This window comes from Ixodes scapularis, unplaced genomic scaffold (genome assembly GCF_016920785.2).
Source record: "Ixodes scapularis isolate PalLabHiFi unplaced genomic scaffold, ASM1692078v2 PGA_scaffold10__122_contigs__length_95168666, whole genome shotgun sequence".
In the NCBI taxonomy this organism is placed as follows: Eukaryota; Metazoa; Arthropoda; class Arachnida; order Ixodida; family Ixodidae; genus Ixodes; species Ixodes scapularis.
This window is the reverse complement of record NW_024609836.1, coordinates 1,117,731-1,145,254: the sequence shown is the minus strand read 5'-3', so window position 1 is coordinate 1,145,254 and position 27,524 is coordinate 1,117,731. Positions and strand designations below refer to the sequence as shown.

The following is a 27,524-nucleotide window of genomic DNA, read 5'->3' as shown; positions in this document are numbered from 1 at the left end:
TGCGGCATGAAAAGAAAGTATAGCAAAATGCTAACGTTACTAGTCAGGCCAACTATAGCAAGCATTTTCGTACTAAACCTTAAGAGCTGCATATATTGTTTGTAACAGTTAATGTTTATTTTTACAGTTTTCTTTTGCAGAAGCATGCCAGACTTGTCTGTGTTTCGAGTTGCTGGAAAGTACAAATACAGTAGTAAACAAAAAGTAGAGTCATAGTTTTTGCTACATTTTGGTTGCTGTCTGTACACTTCATTTAGTTTTACTGGTCATTCTGCGATTTATTTTTTTTTGGAAAATAAATGAGCATTACTTTAGGCAAATATCACCTATCGGGATAGTCACTCCAAGTGTTTCATTTGTAGTGCTAAAAAATGACCCCGTGGTTTAAATTTATGAATAAAACTGCAGCTTTTTGCTCAAAACTATAGTTTTTTTTCTTGTTGCAGCCTCCGTCAGATTGCGGGCACCTTAGGTTGGGGTATCAGTGCATTCTTATGTAATTAAGTACAGTTTGGCTTTTGGACAAGTGCAATTTCTAAGCTATACCAGAGTCCTGGCTATACATTCCCCCCTACATGAATGATTTTCTGATCCCAGATGCCACTGCGTTCTTGTTCCTCTGTTCTTCAGATGCGGCCACGGGCCTGTGATTTTTTTATATTGTGACAAGTTTTAGTCAACTTTCAAGGTTTTTGAACTTAATAAATACCATTGTTTGAATCTTTTTGTGCAAAGCTGTATCACTTGTGTTTGTCTTGTTCCAGGCATTGCAGTATTATTGTTATGTTGAACGTTCTGAGTGACTCAGTTCCAAAAGGAAAGTCCAAGCGTACGCTCAAGATACATTATTCTGAAATAGTTACTTAGGATGGGGAGAAGTATATTGCCTGCATGTACAAATATTGTTAAAATATGTTTTAACTGGGGACAACCTATATTCAGGCACACGTTGCAAGCCACCAGTTCATTTGTGCCTATTTTTTTATTTTGTCTGTATTTGGGGGTATTATTTTAATTATTCGCAAAACTTTTGCAAAAGAACTTGTGGAGTAACAATGTGAATATGTAGCTCTAATAAATCGTAATAAGGGCATGAAAGACAGGAAAAATCAGGAGGGGGAAACATTGGTAAAACTCTCCAAAAAGTATACTCGAGCAACAAAAATTTTTTCTAGTCAATTGCCTTATTATTGATCCATTTTATCAATTTAATTTTGCTAAAGGTTTAGAACCGAGGAGCTGAAGACATACAGTGATCTGTAACATGGCAACTTCATCCTTCAGGTGCATGCAGGGTGCAGCAAGCTAGCGATTGCGTCGCGTTTAGCTTTTGCAGCGGAAGGCGCTCTTGTCATGTCTGGTTGTTTGCGCACCAGGCATGAATCCTCTAGTTCCTCTGTGCGAAGGACAAAGGGCTTTGCAGACGTGAGAATGACATTATGAAGAACGCACGCCGCCATCACAAACATGGGAACCATGTTAAGGTTTTCCATGTCCAGGTGTTTGAGACGTCGAAACTTTCCTTTCAATGGGGCAAAGGCCCGCTCTATCACTGACCGCGAGGCACCTAATGTTGTGTTGAATTTACTTTGTCTCCTCGTCAGATGCCCATTGTCCTTGTAAGGACGGATCAGGTTCACCCCGAGGGGATAAGCGGAGTCGCCGAGGATGTGGAGGTCCTCGGGAAGGGCGCTAAGAATGTCATCTAAGCCAGAATTGGTGAGGATGCGTGCATCGTTCATCCGGCCCGGGGACCCCACATGCACGTGTGTGAACATCATCGTGCTGTCGCAGCAGCCTTGGAGCACAACGGAGTAGAACTCCTTCCTGTTGTAGAAGGCAGACTGCTCTTCTTTGGGAGCCTTGATAGAAACATGGCACCCGTCCACGGCACCCACAACGCCTGGGAGCCTCCACTTCCGTTCGAATTGGCTGGCCACCTGGGCAAGCTGCGTGGGCCACTGTATTACAGAGGGTGCACACCGTGCCCATACCAACACAATCTCGTAGACAACGAAGTGGAGGGTGCTCTTGTGAACACCAAACCTGTCAGCGACGCCACGGTATGATTCCTGATTTCCTAAGAGCCACAACGTCATGAGGACCTTGGAGGCAGTTGGCACCCGGACTCCAATGGTCTTGGCTAGGTTAGGTTCAGTCAATTGGAGCAAGACCTAGAATGTGTGGAACTGAACATTTAATCAATGAAAACAAGAAATACAGTGATGTTATTGGCTCGAGCCATTTTGGAGCAGCAGAAAGAACTTTTAGAGCAGGCATATACCTATACCCTATTTTCATTGATTCTACTCTGACGAGGAGAGAGAGTGCTGGTATTATTGAAGCTAGCACTCAATAGTGTGAATTGCAGGACAGATAATCTAATTGCTCAGAAAACGCAATTGGCTCTTTAGTTTGGGTTAGAAGCACAGTCACGCGACAAAAATGTTGTCACGAGAACTATCTTTTGTTTAGAAATTCCAGCCACTCTTTTTCATACACTTGCTAAGAACAGCTATTTTAAGTATGAAACCAAATGTAAACGAAGTAATGTTCTATTGAAATAATGTTAAAATAGAATAATTATAAGTCCCAAACTGGATATTCTGATTATGTTCTAAAGGTTACTACAATTCGCAATTGACTTAAAAATAAAGCCTTGTAATATAATTATGCATATCAGTAATATATTACAAGTAGATTTACACGAAATGCAAAATCGCCATCTGAGAAGATAAATATTTATTGTAAAAGGAGACAAGGGTTACAGGGCTCAACTTATAAAGATGAATTCCCCAGCTTGCATTCAAACACTGCTAACGCTTGCTTAGCTTTACGCTTAAAGGGATACGGAATCGAAACTTGAAATATAGAGAAAACATCAAGAAATGAGTTCAATATGATCAGCTAAGCCTGTAATGAATAATCGCACGGTCGTATTTTGAGCAGATGGCTATATTTTATGCTCTAAATGCCGCGATTTTGGCGAGCGCTTCAAAATCAGCCATGGAGGAGCGCGATGCATCTCGGGAGATCCGGCAGACGTCTTGACGTCATCATGCCTCGGACGACCAAGCGTACCGTAGTGACGAGTTTTGCCACTTGGAGGCGTCAATGCGTTACAATCTCGCTTTGTCGAAGTACCCAAGGGCTGTAGATATCGCGGGGCCAGCACGCGCACCAAACCTGAGAACAACCGAAGCACGCGTTTGCACGTCGCGCGAGAGCTGAAACTAAGGTGGCTCACTTCGTTTTGGCTCTTTCCACCAAGACGCCTCGGTATTGCGTTCAGGCCTAGGCAATCTATACCAGTGAGCGGACATACCGCTGCGGCGCTGCTTTCAGAGGCATGTTGTCGTCACGACATTCCATTGAAGCTTCATAACCAACTACCAGGTGGTTTTTGATTATCGTTTAATTCACTTTAAAATATGTTTTCTTGCGTTTTCTAGCGCAATATTTATGTTTCTGTGGTTGTGCTGCTACCTGCGTCGTGTTGAAACAAAGAAATGAGCTCCAGAATTTGGTTTCCGTACCCCTTTATTAGCCCCAAAGAAAATATTTTTCTTTTAGCTCACTAGGGACGAGCGCGTGCGCTATCTCGTTCTGAGGAGTGTTTTTCCCTCAAGTACGCGGCTGCGCTACGGCGAAGCACCCTTCAAAGGTCGGCTTGTGTCACCCCTTGTCTCGTTTGGTTATTTTTTCTACGTGATATATCGTAACTCTTCATCGTTATGCAATTTTAATATTTGAACACAAGCCCATCACGCCTTAAACATTATTAAAATTTTTTCCTGAGTGGCCAGACAGAAATGCAGACCTCCCGCGCTGTATTATTGTACTGAATGCCTAAAAATAAATTCTGAATGATGAAAGTAAAACTATATTCCGAACATATGCTTATGGGGTTACCTCGAACGTCGAACGGTACATCCTGAAATGTTCCTTGAATTGGGTGTAGCGAGGGACAGCATCGGAGACAAATCCCTCAATCCCCCGGATACGGTCGGAGTCCGACGGTCCAGCGGGATCTGCGGACGTGTGTAGAGAGACACTGTCACGATGATGTCGGCCATCATCATGCATGCTTACCTTCACAAATGACTTCTTTGAGGGCTCCAAGCACCTCGGTGACTCTTCGTCGCTTGGTTCACCTCTGCGCCTCCATGAATTCTACAAAATCATCCTCCAAAACAACTTCGAGAAGCGCGTTGGCTGCGTTGTCGTCTGCTGCCATAGCGCGCTTTTTAGAGCGCAGCTCTTAGGGGCCCGTTTCCGGCTTGAGCGGCGTCGGCGTCGCCGTCGGCGTCGCCGTCGCCGTTGGCGTCGCCGTCGCCGTCGGCGTCGGCGTAACCGCGCGGTGCACCACGGGAAATGTCCCATAATGCACCGCGCGAGCCCCCCACCGGGGTCACGTGACTTCGTGGGGGGCACGTGACCCCCCGAGCACGTGACTCCCCTGAGGTCACGTGACCCCCCGAGGTCACGTGACCCCCGCCGATGTCGCGTGACCCCCCGATGACGTCATCGAAACTGATGACGTCACCGGCATCCACATCGTCATCGTCATCATCACTGATAACGTCATCATCAGTGATGATGACGATGACAATGCGGATGCCGGTGACGTCATTAGTGATGATGACGATGACGATGTGGATGCCGGTGACGTCATCAGTGATGATGACGATGATGATGTGGATGCCGGTGACGTAATCAGTGATGATGACGTCATCAATGATGATGACGTCATCAGTGACGATGACGATGTGGATGCCGGTGACGTCATCAGTGATGATGACGATGACGATGTGGATGCCGGTGACGTCATCAGTGATGATGACGTCATCAGTGATGATGTCGATGGCGATGCGGATGCCGGTGACGTCATCAGTGATGATGACGATGACGATGTGGATGCCGGTGACGTCATCAGTGATGATGACGATGACGATGTGGATGCCGGTGACGTCATCAGGGATGATGACGATGACGATGTGGATGCCGGTGACGTCATCATTGATGATGACGATGACGATGTGGATGCCGGTGACGTTACCGACATCCGCATCGTCATTGTCATCATCACTGATGATGTCATCAGTGACGTCACTGATGTCGTCACCGGCATCAGCATCGTCATCGTCATCATCACTGATGACGTCGTCAGCGACGTCACTGATGACGTCACCGACATTCGCATCGTCATCGTCATCATCACTGGTGAAGTCATCAGTAACGTCACTAATGACGTCATCGGTACCCGCATCGTCATCGTCACTGATGACATCATCGGCATTGGGGGTCACGTGACCCCCAAGGTCACGTGACCCCCCCCTGGTTAGTCTAACCCCCCCAGCGCCCTTCCCTCCTCCTCCTCAAGGGCTGGGCTCTAATTCGGCGTTACAGGGAGTTGTAAGCGGCTTTCACTTTTTTTCTTCTTTTGTTAGAGCAGGATCTTCGCGCGCGAATTTGACGGAAACAGAAATGCGCAAACATTCGGTCGCGCGGTGGCGCAAGCGGCGCCCTTATTTCCCGTCTAGTAGGCACTCCGAGGGCTCTGACTCGAGTTACTCTGTTCGGAGACAAAGGAGCCGCTACTGAACGCGCCCATTCCTTCGCTTCCCTGTCCCTGAACGCTTTGTCGTCAGCTTTCGGGAGGTGGATTAGTTTCAAGTTCGGCGGTTAAAGGCTCGTTCACCCTCTTGCAACCGAGTACGACCGTGAGAGACAAGACCGGTTTTTAATCCTCTTGCGATCTCTTAGGATCAGCTCCGCTGCCTCGCATCCGATCCTAAGAAGTCGCAAAAGGCTCAAAAACCGGTCTGGTCTCTCTCGGTCGAAATCAGTCGAAAGAGTGTGAACGGTCCTTAAGTGTTCAGTGGGGCAACCATCTTTGACGCTGACTTGATCACCGACGTGGTGGGCCCTCGGAGGTTGTACAACGTTGCCTGGTGCTTGACACGACCCCCGATTCATTTGCACGCACTCTTGCCACGTACAGTTGCGAAACAAATCCACTTCTTTGACGTGTACTTGTTGCTCTGCAACTCGTGTAGTTGGTATTTATTCTAAAAGTCGCTTGCTGCACATCACTGACGCAGGCCACACGAACATACCCAAATTGGATTTAACGATTCTCCAAACCGTTGTCATATAAATTAAGTTACAGGAAATTTCATTCAATCGCAATTCTCCTTTTTTTTTTGCAGTGTCTTTCATTTTTTTTTTGCGTTGTGCGGCCTTTCTCGGCGGCGGATCTATTGACGCTCACAGACGGCGCAGGGTCAGGTTCTTCCGCGCCCTACCTCCTATGTCATGGACAAGGTTGTAGGCTGATCTTTACGTCGCGTAGACGGAGACGCTATAGGCCGGCTGTTCAAACGACAGCACTCAGGTCCTCCCCGTCGATGTCGCCACGAAGGAATTGTCGCGGCAAGTATCGAAGCTTGCCGCACAACAGGATAGTCTCGAAAACCAGTCTAGGAAGCCAGACCTAATTTTCGATGGAATTTCTGACTCTGAGAATGAATCCTGGTCTGTTTCTGAACAAAAAGTCATACAACCTTGTCGCGACAACCTCGGTTTCGCACTCGAGCCGTGCGCTGTTGAGCGCGCTCACAGACTGGGCGCTTACAGTCATGGACGGAACAGACCTGTCATAGTTAAATTAATGTCTTTCAAGACGAAACAAGAGATTTTGCTTCGGAGTCCCAAATTATAAATTACGACGTTTAGTGTCAGCGAGGATTCCTCTCCCAAGGTGCGCTTCGAGCGCAAGAAGCTACTATATTTTGCCAAGGTCAAAAACCTCCCGTACAAACTAAGATTTAATAAACATTCCATAGGACCACATCCATAGGACCACATGTATGACGAAAGTTTTGCATCCGTTGTGGATTGCTATCGCTAGCAATTACAAAGCAGGTCTGTGGCACGAGCCGCATCAGTAAACAACCTTACGTTTCTTATCGTCAACTGCCGAAGTTTAAAAAACAAATCGTACGATCGTTTTTTTGGTCTTATCTCGGTCACCACACCCGACGTCGTTATCGGAATCGAATCATTGCTTGACGCCTCTGTCCTTGGCACGGAAGTATTTCCTCTGAACTATACGTTTACCGAGCTGATAGAAAGAAAAGAAAAATCATGGTGGTGGTGTATTCTTGCCTGTTAACCAGAACTTACAGAGCTCTCCAGTGGACAATAATGGTGTGTTTTGTGAAACGGTGTGGTGAAAGATTGAATAAGGTCAGCTGAACAATTACAAATTAGAAAAACCGTGAGAGGAAAGACATACACACCGCTGACTATCAACTTGCTGCCTTTAATACTTCGTCTTCCTTTTTCCTTTTCTCCTGTATACTACTGCTAGTGATGAAAGCCATCCCCCATGTCCGCGCGATGCACCCATTAGGGTGTTATGCGGCTGGTGCCACGTCCCAGGTCTTGTTTTTCTTTCGGGTGGATTGTGATAGAAGACACTGCTCACGCATAGTTGAGCAGTGTCTTCGATGGCCAGGGCTTGAATTACTTCACGTGCATATGCGTTCCGGTGCCCCTCTAGAATGGTGATGTTGTTAAACTTAGGAGTGCACTTGCAGGCCCGGCAATGTGCAGAAAGGTGTCCTGCCGATGTTCCTTTAACAGAAGCCGCGTGCTCCCTAGCTCGATCGTTCACACACCGCCCCGTTTGCCCTATGTAGCACCTATGTCTTTCCTCTCACGGTTTTTCTAATTTGTAATTGTTCAGCTGACCATATTCAAGTATGTACCAACTAGCTCAAGTAAAACCTGTTTCGTTTTGGCTCGCTTTCTCAAGGTGAATATTTGACGTTAGGCGCGTTCTATAGGCTTCCGTCGAGCACGGCGCAGTCTCTTACGTCGCTGTACAACGCGACGTCCGTTGTGGCACCGGGAAATGTAGTTTTGGGTGGGGATTTCAACCTCCCAGATGTATCTTGGGTAAATTATCGTCCCACGACTACTCATTCATGGTGTCTCTATTCAGCGTTTTTGGATATTGTTAATGATTTTTATTTGTATCAGTTTGCCACCGAGCCCACCAGAACCAGTGCCAGCCTATCAACTGTCTTGGACTTATTCTTGTGTAATAGGCCGTCAACTGTCAGCTCTGTTTCTGTAATACCAGGCATAAGCGACCACGAAGCAGTTGTAGCGACAATAAAATGTTTAAGTGTACCACGATATAAAAGCCAACCAAAAAAGGTTTACATGTTCGACAGAGCTGACTTTGATGGCCTAAGTTTTGATCTTATGGATGTTTTCCTCGGTTTGAGGTACAAAGTGTATCTACCGATATAAACGCATTGTGGAATTTATTTAAGGATAAGATAAATGAACTGCTTGACGTTTACTTACCTACTAAGATAGTCAGTGTGAGGCGCAAGCAAGATAAGCCTTGGATGAATCCGTAAATTAGACGTTCAATTGTTAGAAATAAGCGTATTTTCGCACGGTATAAAAACACTAGCGATTTATCTACACTCGATCATCTTAAAGAGCTTCAACGGGAGCTCAAAACTAAAATAAAAAAATGCAAAGTCTGATTCTTTCTTCTCGTTTGGTCAAAAAATTAAAGGTTGCCCTAAAGAGCTCTGAAAATATGTTAAATCTCAGCAAAACAATTTGGCGGGTGTCCCTCCACTTGTGATTGACAACGCTCTTGTAACAGACGACAGCCTAAAAGCGACTGCATTCAATGGTTATTTCAGGTCTGTCTTTTCAACTTCAACTTCTGTGTCTCTACCGCCAACTGTTGACGTAATTAATGATGCTATGGACGACATTACCTTTGATCATAACGGCATACGTAAATTATTAAGCAATATCAAACTGGGAAAGTCCACCGGACCGGACGGAATCCCCAACATTGTTTTGAAATCATTTGCTGATATCGTCGCGTCATATCTAATCATACTATACACGAAATCGTTAAAAGCGGCTGTTTCCCTGATTACTGGTAAAGTGGAAATGCAGTTCCCATACACAAGAACGGCGCGAAAAATAATGTAAGCAACTACAGGCCAATATCACTAACGAGTGAATGCTGCAAAATAATGGAACATATTATCTCTTCAAGTCTTGCGCGTCATCTAAATAACCATAACTCCTTTTCTACCCTTCAGCACGGTTTCATGTAACACAAAATTGCTCGAATTTTATCACGACCTTGCTTATTCGTTTGATAAAGGCTCTCAAGCTGATTGTACTTTTTTATGGATTTTATGAAAGCATTTGATGTAGTCGACCACTCGCTTTTTCTTCACAAGCTGCGTAGTCTGCACGTCGATACAAAAGTCCTGCAATGGATAGCAAATTATCTCGGTGACAGGAAACAACGTGTCGTCATTAACGGAATTCACTCATCGTATGTAAAAAATTTTTCTAATTTTTATAAATGATATTACAAACGGAATCTCATCTCACATCATGTATGCGGACGATTGTGCTTTGTATAAAGAAATACGCGGAGTCGCAGATGTTCAAGTTCTAAAGAGTGACCTAGATAGCATTTCAGGGTGGTGCGACAGATGGAAGATGTTTCTTAATACATCCAAATGTATCCATGTTAGATTTACAAGAAAACGTAAAGTAATTCCTTCAGTTTATCTTCTAGGTAACCAGCCTTTGGATCTTGCTACTGAGGCAAAATATATTGGAGTGCTTTTGTCCAATGATTTGAGATGGAATGATCACGTCACGGGTTTATGTTCTAAAACTAGCTGCATATTACATTTTCTCCGTCGCAACGTTCTGCCAATTTACGCAGACCTAAAAGAGACTTTTTATTTATTTTAGGTTCGACCGATTTTAGAATACGCGTGTATTGTCTGGGACCCGCATACGCAAACATGTATTAATCAAGTAGACAGGATTCAAAACCAAGCGGCTAGATTTGTTTCAGTTAATTATAACTTCAGGGAAAGCTCCCCAGAAATAAAGCGCACACTGGGATGGAAATCGCTGCAGTTTAGAAGAAAATGTCTACGTTTAAAGTTTTTGCAAAATCTTTATTATGGGAACACAGGTCTAGATAAGTCAAAATATTATATAACGCCTTCCTACATTTCCCGCAGGTATATAATTAAAAAAAAAAAAATCGAGAATTCTGTGCGAAGACTGATGTCCTAAAGTATTCGTTTTTTCCCCAGACGATCCACGAATGGGATATGCTCGCGGATGCCTTAGTAGGACATTATTCTGTCTGCTCTTTTTTTGACGCTATCATGTTGATGTAAGGTGCCCAACATCCTTCGTTGTATGAATTTTTTTTGTTAGCACTGTAATAAGGATATTTATTTATACGGCATCTTCTGTATATATTGCTGTTCTGCGCTATTTCTCATGTACTATCCCCCTCCCCTCCCCCTTTACTGTAATGCCCACTGGGCGAAGTAGGTTAAAAACAAATAAATAAAAAAAATAAAATAAACAGGCACCGCGAAGGATGTTACAGGGTGGCGCCTCTCGATCGCTCCGGCCCATGGACATTTTTGGCTCGGTTGCACGAACATTGATTAGCAATTTTCCCCCCAAGACTACCGTCCACTTCTGTGCTTTCAACATTGTCTTTTCTTGACCACTCCGTAGCATTTTTAGGCTTTTTAAAAATAATGAAATTGTGGAGAATGTGTATATGCACGCCCCATTTATGGCAACCGCGTCAGCGTCAATTTGGCCATATCTCTCGCTTCATAACTTCGAAGCAATACAAATATTACATTATATTGTTGTAGATTCTGTCAGTACATATTATAAACGTTCATTTCGGAGGGTGTAATGAATATTAAAGACGACCTCTTTTGTTTAAACGATTTTCAAAACAATGCATATTCAGTTAAATTCCCCTATGCGAAGAATTTTTGTAAAATTTTCCTGCTAACCAGGACAACAATATTTCCCGCACAGATGAACTATATAGAGGGCAACACACTGGCAAAGTGTGAAGACCTTAGCTTTTATAAATACGGAGAAGACAAATCTTTAATCCAGAGCGTTATTGCGCAATGTGCGGTATCTGCGATCTTGTTTCTCAAAACAACGACCCTAATAGTCGGTGATGAATACTTTTTGTCAATCCTTCCTATGCGTAATTTGTTAGTAAATATTTCTAGACACGTAGCCAGGATATATTTTGGGGAGGGGAAGCCTCCCGAAATGCCAACATCGTGCGATACGCAAAACGCGCTTGTGAGTGACAGTGTGCTTACAATTTCTTTTTTCGCAAAGACAATTGTTTTTCCAGAACAAAAGTTGGTTTTATTTTTCTGGGCATGGAGGCAGCAATATATATTTTTTCATCAAAACTAAAAATGATCACCGGACATGGTTGCTCGATCTTATCTGAAAACGCCCCAATGTTGCTTGGTGGGGTTTTGACAAGGGTCTATTCACGCATTTAGAAGGAGGACATAAACAAGCGAACAGACACAACCGAAGTTGTGTCTGTTCGTCTGTTTAGGACAGGACAGGACAGTTCGTCCGCTTAAGACCGGTAAAGGTTGTCGGTTAAAAACAAAGCAGTTCGTCCGTTTAAGGCATGGCACAAGGAAAGTTGTGTGTTCCCATGACCCCCCCGGGAAATGGGTGAATCGTATAACCAACCCGCTTATTCTGCCTGAGAGTCTTCAGGGCGCCAAGATGCTAGTGCTGCGGCGTCGGAGAGCTGCGTTGGTTTCTCATTCCATCAGTCCGTTTGTGTTGTTTACCTTTGTGGTCAACTTGATTCTTTTTCATGTTTCGACTGTTTCCATTCACACACACACACACACACACACACACACACACACACACACACACACACACACACACACACACACACACACACACACACACACACACACACACACACACACACATATATATATATATATATAGATATATATATACACATGTATATTAAAAAAATTGCCGCACGAACAGGATATACTAGAAAAGCGTGCCCAGGAAGCTTCCATAGGCTTTTTTTCTCTATCACGCGGAATTAGTGCGTCCTCCCTGAAGGCGCGTTCACACTCTTGCGACTGACTTCGACCGGGAGAGACCAGACCGGTTCTTAAGCCTTTTGTGACTTCTTAGGGACCGGATGCGATGCAGCGGAGCTGGTCCTAAGAAGTCGCAAAAGGCTAAAATAGTTTGGTCTCTCTCAGTCTAAGTCGGTCGCAAGAGTGTGAACGGGCCTTAACGGTTACGCGAAAGAGCTGCACTGTTCCGCGGGAAATCCGGATTGCCCGTTTTGCTGACGCTGTCGGCGGTTTTCACGCAGGCGTCACGTCCAAGGGAGTCGTCGACGCTGGTGACTTTCTTTCTCTCTCCGCACTTTAGTTCACTTGGCTGAGGTGCTCCTTCTTTCCCAACGACAGAAAAGGACACGACGAACGAGCACTCCATCAACATGGTATCTCGTAAGCAGCGTTTAACTTCTCACCACTTCTTTCGAATGTCACGACCCGTTTGATAGAAGATCTAACCCACTTACTGCACAATGGCGGAACTACCGAAACCGCGGAACGTGAAAGGTAGTAAGAGCAGAGGCCAAGGTGAGCGCAATCGAAAGTCACACGTACTTGTGTCTGCCATTGTGCATCCATTAGACGGCTTTCAACAGAGGGTGCATTTTCGAAAGGCGTATGTGTTAGAGAACTAGCGCAATATAGGATTGTTTACATCGCGACATCTAGAAAACACAGCGACTTGATGTATAATCGAAGTAAAAAAGAGACCAATCGGGCAACTCGAAGGACAGTGCAACCGAGGGTACGAACGCGCAGGCACGTAGCGAGGGGGGTGGCCTATGGGGCCCTGGACCCCCCCGAAATCTTCCATTTTGCTGGACCTCGTCTCTCCCCTCCCCTCATACAGCATTTTTTCATAGGCGCCCCCCCCCCCCCCCCCCCCCCCGAAACAAAATTCTGGCTACGTGCCTGCGAACGCGGTACTGCCGGCCGGTCAGGAATTTATGTCACTCATGTTTCTCTCTGGTAACAATAGATGTCTGCAACTGTCCTGCTTGGATGGTTTTCGTTTTCAAGGGAACTCCCCCGGGGGATCAGAGAGGAAAAAAATGAAAGCCGTTTACAACCCCCTGTAACGCTGTAATGCCGAGTTAGAGCGCAGCTCTTGAGGAGGAGGACCGAGGAGGGAAAGGTACTGAGGGGAGGGTATACCCCTCCTCCTCACCTCGTCATCCTGCCTGCTACTCCGCCACGGGGGCCACGTGACACCCGTGACGTCATGGGGGTCACATGCCATCAATAGGTCACGTGATTTCAGGGGGGGTCACGTGACCTCGCGGTTACGCCGACGGCGACGGTGACGCCGCTCAAGCCGGAAACGGGCGCATAAGAGCTGCGCTCTAAAACGAATTTCAGCAGTACCCTGTCATACCCGAGAAAATCGTGATGCGCAGAATACGTTTTTGGGGGATCACATCTCAATGCAACCGTTCATGTATAGTAAGTTATACGATACTTCCAAGATGAACGCTGTCGCTTGTTTCTCACATGGAGGGGAATGTGTTTATACACCACTAAATTTAGCGGGTTTCGGTGGTCATGACACCTTAGCGTATTTCGTTTCACCTAAGAGAATAGTGAAGAGACTCTGTGTAGTTTAAAAAAGGTATTTATCGTTTGATTACGAGATGTTGACATGAAATTGTTTTTAGAATGTACTCTTAGGACAATGTTATTACCATATATTTTTGTAGGCATTTTTGAATGGTGAGAAAACACCACTTTAAAATTATGGGTAGGAACGTTGCGCGTAGTTTATGACGTAAATGAGATAAAGATAATGATCCAAATGTCCTTGCGGTTCCCTACAAGAGTAAAAAAAGCAATCGACAAGACGTTTGTGTCTTTTGGCCAGGAATTAACACACTGTGCCTCTAACAAATTGCTGGATTACACTCTAGTTATTTATAAAAAGGATGCAGGTATTTGATTAATTTGTTTATTATACACGGGGTCGAGTCAATGAAAAGCTTAAATTGAAATAATATTTCGAAATGTTGTGTAATTGTTCTGCAAGTTGGCACCCTATTTAACATTTGCTAAAGGATTGTCCAACATGTAGCAGCACAGTGCAGACAACCCGTATTAGGTTACAGTAGCAAGATAGACAGCCCACGTGAGTAACGCACCAAAGAGAAGCGGCGTTCTGGCTGTCGTTTTCAGGCAGTGAAGGAGTAAGAACTATTAAACAACGCATTATCGAATGGAGTTGCAATAGGGTGATTCTTGCCTCTAACTTGAAAAAGTACGCGAATCGGTAAGGAAGTTAGAAAACTGCGTGACTTTTGTGACAGACTCTCCTGAACTGCTGAGGCACACCCGGTGTTGAGCAGAGAGGCAATTGCAGCAGTTGAAGGCATCGTAATAAAACAAAAATAGCCGAGTGATGGTAGATGAAATTATTTGTCAATGGCACTCATGGTTCTCGCCCCTACTGATTACTACATTTTGCACCCCTCTAGAAGGAAATGGGAAGAAGTCCTTTCCGGTCCGACGAGAAGGTGCAACACGCCGGGCATGAGCGACTTCGCATGGGACCGAAATATTTTGTTCACAAGAATTCACGCACTTATGCGCTAAAACGCCTCTATTGAACGAAATAGACTACTTAAAAAAATAGAGAAATGTTTAAGAAATTTCAGCAAAAATATTTTTACGTTTTGTTTTTATTGACTTACTTTCGTACATATATGCGGGCACGGTGACCCCGGATAACTTGCAAAAGTTATCAACACATGATAAAATAATATATATTTACTCCTTAACTTCCTAAGCCGGGATGTCACCGGCGTAGCTGGGAAGGTGTTCATGCGTTCGGGTTTCAGATATAAAAAATTGAGAAACAAGGCACAAAATTTGTTTGGGTAATTTTAAACATTGCGAAATTACGGAACTTAGTAACGCAGAAATAGTACAACTAACACAATTCTATTTCAGTAAATAATTCAAAGGATCGCCATTTGAGGAACGCAAAACCTTTATTCTTCAGAGCCGTACGAAATGGGGTCACTTGTATATTAGCGCACCTATGAAAATGATTGGCGATTCTATAGATTATAAGGATTTTTCGGATTGTTTTCTCGTGGCCGCCTGCACTTGTAGGGGTTCATTGTTTACTTACAAGCGGCACGAATATAGGCGCAGAGCATAGGCATTTTAGTCATCGAGAGCTCCGAAAGCGCAAAGCACGGCGAGCTGCGAGCATCTTCTTACCGCTCCTTAACTAATGGGAATACGGCATTAACCTAACCGGAACGCAGGCCCGTCTGCTTCGTGCGCAGGGTTTTCGGTGACGTCAGAACTTTGAGCTTTGCAGGTTGAAACTGGCACTGAGAGGAAGGATAGTGGGTAGACACCCACTATCCTTCCTCTCAGAGCCAATCAGAGCTCGGCGTCTTTCTGACGTCACCGCAACCCCTGCCCAAGAAGCAGACGATCTTGCGTTCCTCATAGAATCGCAAAGAAGAAATGACGGAGCAAGTCTCGTAAAGTGAAGTTGTTTTTTTTTAGCTGTGAGTTTCTACTTAGTGAGCACTGAGCTTTGTTGTTTTAGTAATTGGTCACTGCTTGTTCCCATTGTAGGCGTGGTATATATTTGGATTTCTGATATTCATATTTTATTTAAGTCTGGCTTAATGATGCGCATGAATTGTGTTTTAATAACGAGGTTTCTTTAGTTTTCGTAATCGTTGAAGTGTTAGGGAACCGGTTTCTGGTTAGTCCATTTATACATTCGTATAACCTCTTTTGGACACATTTAAAATATCACAATGAACATTTTTACTTTGGTGTTTACAGCTCCGTTGGTAGGATTTATACTATGGCAGACCTGGCTATCCGAACGTTCAAAGCCTAACCTGATTTGCTTTTGACACACCTTTTTCTCCCTAACAGCAGAACCAGCGCAGGAGAAGGATGACTTGAGTGAGTGGCGAGAAACTTGTAGTCAATTCGATCACACGGGCACTGACTTGTACGCTCCTGAGACAATACAATACATTGACCTATAATATAATACAGCGCAAAACAATCCAGTCCAATATGTCATTAATGAAATTTTTGCAACAGTCTACAAAAAAACCACATAAGCCGCGAAGTGGTACAAGACAGTTGCTGTATATTTTTTTATGCATAAATATCGAAAACTGCAACATTATAAAATGCACCATTGGATGGTGAATACCGTGTTTCACTTGCACTGCACTTTTAGATATTGTTACAAAAATAGAACAAGCTGCATGATTAAACTTTTTCGCTTAATTTTTTTTTTTTTTTAAGTTTTCGCACTTGCACATTATTTACATTTCTGAGTTTCAGAGGAGTGTGTGTTCATCTGTCTGGTACCCAAGGCGTCTGGTGCCTTGACGTTACTGCCGGGAATTCGCAAAAGTACATTCTTTTTTGGCTTGCCAAAACCCGTCCCAGTGATCACCGAAATTTAAGCGTCAGGAAGTTTTCGCTAGTCGCTTCGGAAGAAAATGGCTCCGGCTCAGAAATGTTTAATTGTTCAACCAAATTGTTTTTTGAAGCCACACGTGTAATGCAACGTTTTTTTAGAGAATCGTAAAAGCTGCAGATTTATTCCAATAACGATGATGTTGTTTTACCCATACACCCGCGTCACAGATAATAATGATAATGGTTATCTACGTGCATAATGCACCGTCCTTAGCCGGTGTGTACAAGCACGTGACATTGCTGTCATTGTAAGCTTGCCAAAGTTACTGTCACGCAAATTCTGCAGGTGCTCGCACCAAATGTGGCAGTTATTAAACTAAAAGTATTAAAATTGCAGTAATCAAATCAATTTTACAGGAATCAGTAATATAATTCATCACTCTAACGCGGTAATGGTAATAAAATACCGAATTACATCTTCGTTTTGAGGATAAGAACCAGGGGCAATTCTTTTACAAATATAAGCAGCTAGGACAAACCTATTGAAAAAAAAATAAACCTGGCTTATGTACGCGCCTAGAAGACTAGAAATTGCTTACATCACTAGAATTGCGCAATCTTGAGTACAGGTGCTCGAATTCAGGTAACAAAAAAAGACCTGAAGTGGCTCAGGAATTCAGAGTGGACCTTTTTCCCCTAAACAACTATAGCACTTCTATTTTGAGGCTGGTTTCTCAATTATAACGAACAAACGGAGCGCTCTCTTCACAGAACAGAAACGTTCAGGTGGGAACTAGGAGACTGCGGGATTAGGTAGTGATATTGATAGTATTTATTGCACTTAGTTCACAGCGCAACTCGGTGTGGAGGTGAGCATAGAAAGGCATTGCGCCTCTGCACTACAAGTGCTCCTGGCACCAACTGGGTTGCAGATGTTTCCGAATAGAGCAGTCACCAACCAGACAGTTAGGATGCTAAAAGGCTCGCTCTTCTTTTTTTTTTTACGTGAAACGTGCTTTTGGTTTTTTATTGGGTCTAAAACTTTGTGAATCCGAAAAGTGAAGCCACCGGTTAACTCAATGTTTATTGGCTGAGCCAGCTGATGACGTCCCTCCCCTGGCTCGACGCTGGTTGGCTGGTTCAGGTTCTGGGAGAGCGCAAGGGATTTAAAGCCCGGGTTAGCGCCGGTATATTAATTCCAGGAATTTCTATTGTGTGTACATGCCACGCGGAAAGCCAGTGGCTAAACTATTTGATGAAGAGCGCCGAGAGCGCAGACAAATCCTAGCGGAATCAGACCGAAACCACACGTTTCGTGTACAACACAATTGCCCAGCAAATTGCTATGTACTTTTACGATTTTTGGTAAGAGCACGACTAGGCAGCTACTGGTCTTTTAAGTTTTGTTTTCTTCAGAGGGATATTATGGGGAGCCGAAACGAAGCTGGCAAAATATCGATTCCCCTTGTTCCAATCCCCTAGGCGTAGCGAAAAAGAAAATCATCTGGATTCGTGGAATCGCCTTAAAAGTTGCTGCTAGACCTCTCGCCTCGCATCTTCACGATCAGCTTCGCGATACTTCGGCCTAGTGTGGCAGACTTCAAACAGCGGTTTACGAGGTGAGGTATCTATAATGTAAATTAAACGATCTGTAGTTAGAAAGCATTAATTGGCTTCACTTTGTGAAAACAAAGAGAAAGTAATTTATAAGTAATGTCATTACTTCTTTAAAGTAATTTGTAGTCGAATTCAATCACACTTTTCTACTGCATTTACATTTCAGCCACATGAGACAAACTAATCATTAATGTCATTCAATTACAAAATAGAAGTGACTTGGCCACCTATGCCTCGCACACATAGGCCAGCTCATGTCTTTGACGTCACTTGTCTAATGCTGATTTCTTTATTAATCAGCTTTTAAACAAATTACACTTGCCTCAATTAAAAAAAAACTGAGCTTCGTATTTTTGTATTGTCTCATTATTCCACACGTTTCAGAGTTAAAATGTCTGTATAAACTTTCTTCCTGACACTCGTTGCAATCTTAAAACATTCCAGTTACAAAAACGGTTTAAGCTACCTTCAGCGTCCCTTTAAGTTAAACTCTCTTTGTAGACGCATAAGTTAAGTCCGATATATTGCTTTGCATTCATGTTACACTGGATTTTATTTCTGGTATTTCGACGACCATTTAGTGCTGATAGCTTCCTGTAAAAAATGAAAGACGTTTACAATTTTCTCTAATACGAAATTGGAGTGCAGCCCTTGAGGAGGAGGGGGGAGGGTATGGCTTTCCCCCTCCTCCGTACCCTCCCCTCCTCCTCGCCTCCCATTTAGCTGGAAATTTTGCTAAATTTGCTGTTAAATTTCCCGCTAAATTTAGCGGGATGAGTTTCCCCGCTCAATTTAGCAGGGAAATTTACGTCGCATGGCCTCAACGCCAGTTCAGTTTTCCCGGTAAATTTAGCGGGGAAACTCTGACATCCCATAACGCACCGCGCGCGGTTACGCCGACGCCGACGGCGACGCCACTTAATCCGGAAACGGCCGCCTAAAGCCCGAACAACATAGGGCGTATTCTCAACGAGTTTACGCGCGTTTTAGCGGGCGTAATCGTGGCGTCTAGCGGACGTTTTTTTCGTAGGAAGGAAGAGGGGAAGGGTCGCCGACCCACATACGGCGCTTTCCGTCGGCGTCTCCTCGTCGTATAGCGCGGTGTTGCCAACCTGTAGCTTGAAAATAAGAGTACATCAAACCCGAAACTTGATTTAAACTCAGTTATCCTTTTGTATTAACTTGTTATCTAACGCATAAATATACTTCAATGCTATTACGTGCCAACATATTTTGTCTCTCTCAGTATTGACATGCCAAATTTGTTATCATCATCATTAAATACACCACGCGCCTGCGCAGTAGCGCGCCGTTCTGCTAGTTTTGACGGTGTGCAGCTTGTCTCCTGGTACGCAGCTTTGTTCCTCGTACTTTTGTTTTTAGCTATTCCGAGTATTTTCCTTTTTCTGTCCGTTCTGCATTGTGTTTTTTACCGGACTCCGCAAGGATGGAGCGCGAGCTACAAGTGCTTCTCCTACGAAAGAAGGTAGCGTTGCTACGATTAATGCGCGAAAAGAGGAACCGGAGCAAGCGGACCTGTTGGGTTCGCCCGATTTTTCTCAAGAGGAAGGAGGAAGGGCTCTACCACACTGCCGTGAGTAGAAGAGCTTATAAATATAGACTTTTAGTAGAGTTCCGACACCCCTGAAAACGATACTCCAAACGATACGATGCATGCCAAAGGCGGCGGCGGAGATTGCTTCGATCCCACTTTAGACTGTCCGCACAAATCGGGTTCTTAGATCGTATCGCTTTAGGATTTACTACAGATGTTCCTGAAGGTGGTGGAAGCTTTCACTAAAATTGTGGAAAGATTGGCTCACCTGAGTAAATCAAGAAAAATCAAAAACTGTTTTTCCTGTACTTTGCATGTACAGTTAAATAATATTTTGTGTCGCTATGGCGCTTATTTTGGCCAGCTAAAGTAAAGAATTGTAACAGTTGGGACCAGATGCCGAAGTTTCAGACCTTTCCGTTCTCTGATTTAAAACAAGTTTGCGATTTTTGTAAACCTTCATTAAAAAATAGACAAGGTTCTCAGTAAAAGACGCCATTCATGTCCATAATTAAAAATAATGAAAATCGGGCATCTGGTTGAAAACGTTTGCGCCACATTTGGACAGAGACACTGTTCGGTGATATAGTCTAAATTTACTGTCAGAAAAACATGGTTCTCTTTTCTCCCAAAACAAGCTGTATATTGACCAGGCAAGCTAATTACAAGGTTTTCCTATTTGCTCAGATGAAGCTGATGAGACAAGGAGACCACCAGTTCTTCAAGGAGTTTTATCGGATGAGCCCAGCTGCCTTTGACAAGCTGCACGAGCTTGTCAAAGGCAGATTTGCAGCGCATGCACTGCATACGTGAGCCCCTGGCATCGGAAGAGCGACTGGCCATCACTCTGAGGTATGTGTAGTTTCCTACTGAGGCGTGAATGGCAATGGTTCTTCAGAGGCAGACAGCCTGTTCTCTTGACCAAGTCTGCGGTGTCGTTTGAGCTCTTGTTTATTCTCCAATGTAACGTTGACGGGCGCGTGCGCCCGACCTCGTTGCATTACGTTGCTATGAAAGGAGCTTCTATACTTCGACAACAGTCGAACGCAACGCAACGTAACGTTGCGCGCCTCGGCAACCGTCGACGAAGCTTTCAACAAGGTAGGCTCTGCTCGAATTTCGGCGTCGGCTGGCGACGGTCGTTACCCAGAAGCCTTCACGCCAGCTCCTGTGATTGCCGTGCTCCCGTCGTTGCTCCAGTCGGGCATCGGTCAGGCGGAGTTGTGTATTCGTCTGCCTGCTGTTCGTGCTTGTGTCATGGAGTGTAGCCGCTGGTGAGTTGGATGTGCTTGTGTTGGTGCACAGTTTGCCGATGTCATTCTGTTGATTCCATTTGCTCGATGGAGTGAGCCGGCGCGTCAACGTACACCTGTCTCGGAGCCGTTAAAATGTGTAGGCGTAACGACACCGCGGACGCGCTTGAAGCTTTTCGACGAACATCGGCTTCCCATTTTGGCGTCATATCCGTGAGTTTTCGACGTAAAAGTCTAGTCATGAGGTTTGTGCGCAGGACATATATTAGAAGCTGGTCGCTCTGAACCACCATCTACTTCTCTTTTGTTGATGTTGGTCGACACCATGACCGGCTAATACTGTTCTTCTTTCGCTGACCACGTATGACTTTCGTTAGGAAATAAATGTGTTTCTATGCAAGTTATCTTCGTTATTTCCTCGTTTTCAAGCATACCACAGTGCAGAGAAATCAACTGCCGCGAATCGCAGCTTTTGACACATTTAACTGCTTTCATCATCACCGTCGAAGGGCAGCCGGGCAGCGCTGTATCTTGCGAACGGAAGTGGAAATTCGCCACCAGCGAGACCAAACCACGCAATCGCCATGGAGACGCGCATGCGCAATGTGAAGCAATTCGTTGGAGCGCTTTGAACGACGCCGGACTATAAACACGGTTGACAATTCCTTTCGCAGCGCAACGCGGCGTGGCGAAGTGGACGACGAACGTCGTTTCACGTCGTCGGACGTTAGGTTCGTCGACGTCGGAGCATAAACGTACTCAATGCAAGTAGAAAGGTACTTTTCCCCCATGTAGGGATTATGAATTTGATTTTTTCTAACCACAGAAGTATGCTATAGCAGTAGCATTGCCATTTGCTCTGAATATTAATGATATGAATTACAAAGAACACTTAAAAAATATGTGCATTAACTGCATCCGGTAATTGAATATATTCTTTACTTCAGCTACCTTGCATCCGGTCAAGATGTGAAGGACATGGCCTTGGCGTACACGGTCGGGCTGGAAACAGCTCGGCTGGCTGTTCACGAGACCTGCCGCGCCCTCTGGGCCAGACTGTGCCCCATTTACATGAAGGTGAGCACTTTATTTTTAATACTGGTTGTATGATGTGACAAATTTAATTTGTTAAGAGTTGTCCATAGGTGTAGACTACGGGGGGGCACTGGGGCTCGTGCCCCCCCTGGTGAAATCGGATGGGGGGGGGGGGGGGGACAGAGCCCGCCCCCGGGCCCGGGCCGTGATCCTTACCAAGACGCTGTTTACGTGCCATGTAACGAGCTTCTAGTAGCAGCATGTGAACAAAAGAACACCCACGTTGCCTTTATTGACAAAATACATGGGAAATAGAATTTCAGCGTGCTTTCGTTAGCTTCCAGTTCTGGCGAGAAAAAAACGTGCAACATTCCCCCCCCCCCCCCCCCCCCCCCCCCAAGGAGAACTCAGCCTGCCCCTCCCGGGAAAATGGAAAGTCTACACCGCTGGAGGTGTCCATAACCTACAGACTCTGATCTGTAGGCTATAGACAAATTGTAGTTCACATGTCATCCACACATTGTCTCCCGTGAGTCCTGGCAAGCACTCGGTGCACTGCTGCACTGTTGCCCCTCATCTTAAGGTCTGTTCACACGAGGCATCGTTTTGGCGCGCAACAGTTTCGCGAAATGTGCTCGTTCACACGTACCCCTTCACGTGCAACAACGATGACGTTCAGACTCGCGAAAATAGTTTGGGTGTTGACCATAAAGTGGCGCTTCAGTTGAAAGCCAACATCATCATCATCACCATTAGCCATTCAGCGTCGTGTCATTTACTTTCATTTACTTAATTTACTCTTAAATTGTCATTTACTAGTTGAATTGTCATTTACTGACATTTACTTTATTTACTGTTGAATATGTATAATTTGGATGGAGGTTGACAAAGAAGAAAACTGTTGTGGAAGTAAATGAGAGCTGTACGCTGTGCTGGTTTTGAGACGGTACTGTGTACGTCCCTTTTTGTTTCCTTGTCTCAAGGTTTTATTTCTTAATTATGACTAAAAATACATGCGAATTATCATCATCACCAATTACGTCTTCGTCCATCGCTGGATTTTTTTCCGATATGTTACTCACTTTTCTTTCAGTGGTGCTTTACCTGCTTGCGGAAGCGCCGGCAGTATCCATCGTTCGTGGTTTCGGTTTTTTTTCGGATTTGGCTCGGCTACAACACCGGCAGTGAAGTGGTCTTCTCAAACAGCTCGCTCCCCCCTCAAAGGCCACGTGAGAGCGTTTCTGAGCGGCCATTGGCGGCTCCCTCAGAGTGATTGACAGGACTCGGCAAAGTTGCAGCAAAAGCTCGCTCCAGAAGCGAGGTGTGCGCGCAACTTTTTTTAGATGCAAGCGTCCTTTTCGGACTCGTTCAGACAGCGCAACCATTTCGCGAAACTACGTTTCGCGACACTAGATGCGCGAGAAAAATGCATCGTGTGAACGGGCCTTTACCTTGCAATGCGGCTTTCAAGGCAGACCTACAGAATTATCTGCCATGAGGAAAACCCTTTTCCTGCAGGCTTCTGTTGATTCCCTTTCACACTTTTCTCTCTTCTTCCGGGAGGATCATGTTTCTTATGGTGAATTCCACTCGTAGATCCGGAGCGCTTTCCGAAATCCGCAAGGGAAGCAAAATTCCGCTCCGTGGAACCCGTTACGAATCGACAAGGGGAAGATAAACTTGCATTTTTAGAGCGACCTCCCCCACACCCCTCCCCACCGCTTCCCCCTCCTCCTTTCAAAATGGCCGTTGCTCAAACTTGATGAGCCCACCAACGCTTCCGCCGATTGATCTTTCCGACGACCAGTAACGACTGTCACTGCTTAGCTGCAGAAATAACACGCGACATAGGCCGGGCGAAAATATACGTACACGGCGCCCATGTCACAAATAACAATGACGTCCGCGTTCGGCACCGTCACAAACCTTTCGGCCGCCTCGGAGCGGTGGGGCACGGACAGCAATTGCCAGTTGTGGAATTCAGATTTCTGGTACGACTTTAATAAACACAGAGGTAACAAACCATCACTTGCGCGGTTGTTGCCTAATCACTTCTTGCTTTATTTCACGGGAAAACGCCGGCGGAATCCAGTGTAAAAAGGTAAACAATTATTGGCTGTAGAATGGACAGGCCTAACCTTGCGTCTCCCTGCGGCTTTTTTGTCGATCTTCCTTTCACGATCACAGATGTCAGCCCTTACGATTTACCACGCTCCACAGTCCCGGCTTTGTACCCTTATCTACGCGAGGTAGAAGCGTTCGAGCTGTCACAATCCCGCCTAAACAACCGACGCACCCACACAAATCCAACTCTATGACCCGACCGGTCCGGCCCGCCGGTGCCGCCGATCTCTCCTACCTCGCCGCGCATGCGCACTGCCGATTTAGACGGAAACCACGTGGGCCGCTCTGTCAACTTCCGCAGAGATCTGGGAAATCCCGCAGAGCAAGTTCGGTGGGGTTTGATGCGCTCCGCGGAGCGGGCGCTGCCAGAGATCTACGAGCGGAAGATGACCAACTCGAGCCAGATCTGCGAGCAGAATATGCGCGCTCCAAATGGGAGAGCTTTTGGAGCGCTCGAGATCTGCGAGCGGAATTTACCATTAGCTAGTCCTCGCAAAAAGGAGGAAAGTGTTTTTGTTTATCAAGTGGAAAACGGGAATTGAGGGGTGGTTTTTTGGTTTCTGGCTCCATATCTCACTGTGAGACAGTTTCTCCACATGTTTTGTTGCTCTGCATACACCCTCGAAATTCACACAACTATAACAGTTCATCTGGAACACCGAATCTAGCACATCAGAACGTTTGGAAAATTGGTGCACAAAGTCTTGTCATCCGGCCATGGTTCTGTTTTCGTAATCCCTGGCGACGTGTCAGTACAGAAACCTTAAGCCTGCATACAACTAGCCACTTAATGGCTATGGAACGGTCAAAAAAGCGATCATGTGCAGTGCGCCCTTATGCACCTTGGTAGGTTGAAGCTCTGTGACAGAGTGTATTGAGAGTGGTGACAAAGGAATGTAGTGAAGAGGTACCTTTCCTCTTTAATCAAGGCGGAGCCTGAAGGTTTGTGACTTCAGGAAGACAAAGCTCTCCCTTTGTGTCTACTCTCTGCACACCAACTCAACTATCTTACGTCATGCCGCAGCAGTGGTGCTTGGGGCGCACTTCCAGTTCAAGGTGTGAGCAGAAAATTGCATGCGGGCCGGGCATTGCTATGTTTTCTTACTAGAAACTTTCCTTCCCAAGGTTTTGCGGTATTGTGTAGACTGGGGCTGCACTGAAAGATCTAGGAAAGGCGTCATGATCAGTTTTCATGTGGCTCCTGCCTGCCCGATCTTACCGAGAATGTTGATAGATATGCCGTGAAAAAAGAAAACAAGTCGCCATCAGACCATCATCGCCTGCGCAGCATGCCCTTGAAGTGAATTTAAGGAGTCTTCTTGTCATAACATTTGATTGTATTGTTCCAACATTAACTCGAGAGCACCACCATGTGGTCCGACCCACCCGGTTCACGTTCAGTGCATTCTTCACATTCAAACAGCTGTCTGCATGTTAAACAGCAGTCGTCACATTTGACCGACTATTGCCTCCAGACCCTGTCAAGGCTATCCATGCCGTCGACATGGTAATTAGGCTTCAAAATAATTATAGCCATCTAAAATGTTGTAAACTTAAAGGGTGTCTGGGGTAAATCTGCTCGGTGTTGTAAACATTAATACAAGGTGATGTGACAGTTGTAACCGGTAGTGATAGTAGACTGGTAACAGTAGGATTGAATTCATAACGTCAGAGCCTGCCATACAAGTATTGTAACACACTTCACTGCCAATTCCTCTTCCACCCCCAATAATAGAGAATAAAATTTGTTTTGTTGGTAAGCCATAGCCTGATTTGTAAATTTATAAATAAATGTTGTCTATTATACAGCCCCCCACGGAGGCTGAATGGTCGAAGTGGGAAACGTCTTTTTGCGGAGGTGGCAGTTCCCCAACTCTCTTGGAGCAGTGGACGGGAAGCATGTCGCGATAACCTGCCCCAAGGACTCTGGCAGCACCTATTACAACTACAAGGTATGTCTCTGGTCCTTGTCACCATGTCTTAGATATAGCTTGGTAGTTTGTAAATGATCAGAATTCAGGCTTGACCGTTGTGCTGTGAATTTTCTATAGCTTTTATGAAACCCTTATGCAGATGATACCACGTGGGTACATGCTTTTCGACCCCTGGGACCACTGTTATAGCCTGTTCAGCTTAGAATGGATTACAGCCGATGCTGCAAGTCACCGAAGTCAATACAGAGTTCAAGCTTGCCATGTGACCTTCTAACTGGCTAGAGGGATACACGCCTAGTGAAGGCACCTCACATACACAGACCACTTGATTGGCTAAAGTGGTTATAGTTTTACTGAAATCCATCTTATTGTGAAGCGGATTATAGTAAATAATGCTTCGCAAAATTAATGTAAGATAACAAAGAATCAACATGAAACTGAAGGTGACCACAAACCTGTAGCAATTCTAACGGCCCAAATTTTGTGTGGTTTGTGTAAAAGTAACAGGAAATTTGCTGAGGAATGCCTAAAGCCACAACCACATGGCATTCCTCATGCAATGTGCCGATGTCTGTCCCGGCCAGATTTCGGTGTCGGCACCGGAAGTGGCTTGCTGTGCAGAGACTAATTGGAGATTGGTGCATGGCAGAAGTAAGGCTAAGTACAACGGCTGGAACTTCCGAGTCAGTCTCTGTGTGGCCTATGCAGCAAGTTATGAATGTTATGAGATTGAGGGTACAGCTTCTGTACTGCAACATTAAACCTAAAAGCTTGTAAGTACTAAAGAACCTTTCTTGTCCAGCACCAGTACACTGCCTTATCTCACATCAGGTGCATGCTAATGCTGAGACATTGACACTGGTGAAGCACATAAAAAACAGTCCGTGTAGTTGGGCCTAAGACGTTTTGCATGTGTATCTGTCATTTTGTTTTATAGAACAAATATATAAATAAATTTGAAGCATGCATTGTCTACTCAGATTCTTAGTGAGGTTGCGATATAGCAGTCTATTAAAAAAATTGCAACTGCCGGAAAAGTTTTCAGAAGAATAGCATTTAGCATAGACGGCATGAATAGAACAGTGCTTTCTTCCATGTTTTGCTTTTTATGAATATAACAAAATCGGCACAAATGCAGCATGTACTTAAGGGCTGAAATTTAGTATAATTGTCCTATACTTTGCTTCAGCTTAAGTCCAGACGCAGCAGATGCTAGAAGCGCGAGCATGTGGCCCTCAACAGTGCTTGTACCGCACGAGCGCGCGTGCTTGGCAGCGACGCTGAAAGCACGGAGCTCGCACTTGTAGCTTCTGCTAAAGGTTTGAAACCACGCTTTAGAGTTAATTGGTGCACGAGTTGGCATTGGAATAAGAAATACTGTGGAATGGTTAGCTTGATGATATCTGAAAATGATTGTGGCACTGCAGCTGCAAATAATGATAAATGTGGAAACATTATTCAGTTGACCGTCTCCAAGCTGAAGTTAAGCAAACATGTGATACTTTGTGTAATGTTATCATGAGCAGTTTTGTTAACCACAACACCTCTCTTCTTAGCACACCTTCTCCAT

General features: G+C 45.0%; 1 protein-coding gene across 1 annotated transcript; it reads right to left on the bottom strand.

Moving 5' to 3' along the window:
- Positions 1-1,280: 1,280 nt before the first annotated feature.
- On the bottom strand, positions 1,281-27,524 carry LOC115324115 (protein ALP1-like). The gene is made up of 2 exons (XM_042288761.1): positions 27,516-27,524; positions 1,281-2,174 (listed from the first exon to the last, which is right to left on the bottom strand). The coding sequence occupies exons 1-2, from the start codon at positions 27,522-27,524 to the stop codon at positions 1,281-1,283; spliced, it is 903 nt and encodes a 300-aa protein (XP_042144695.1).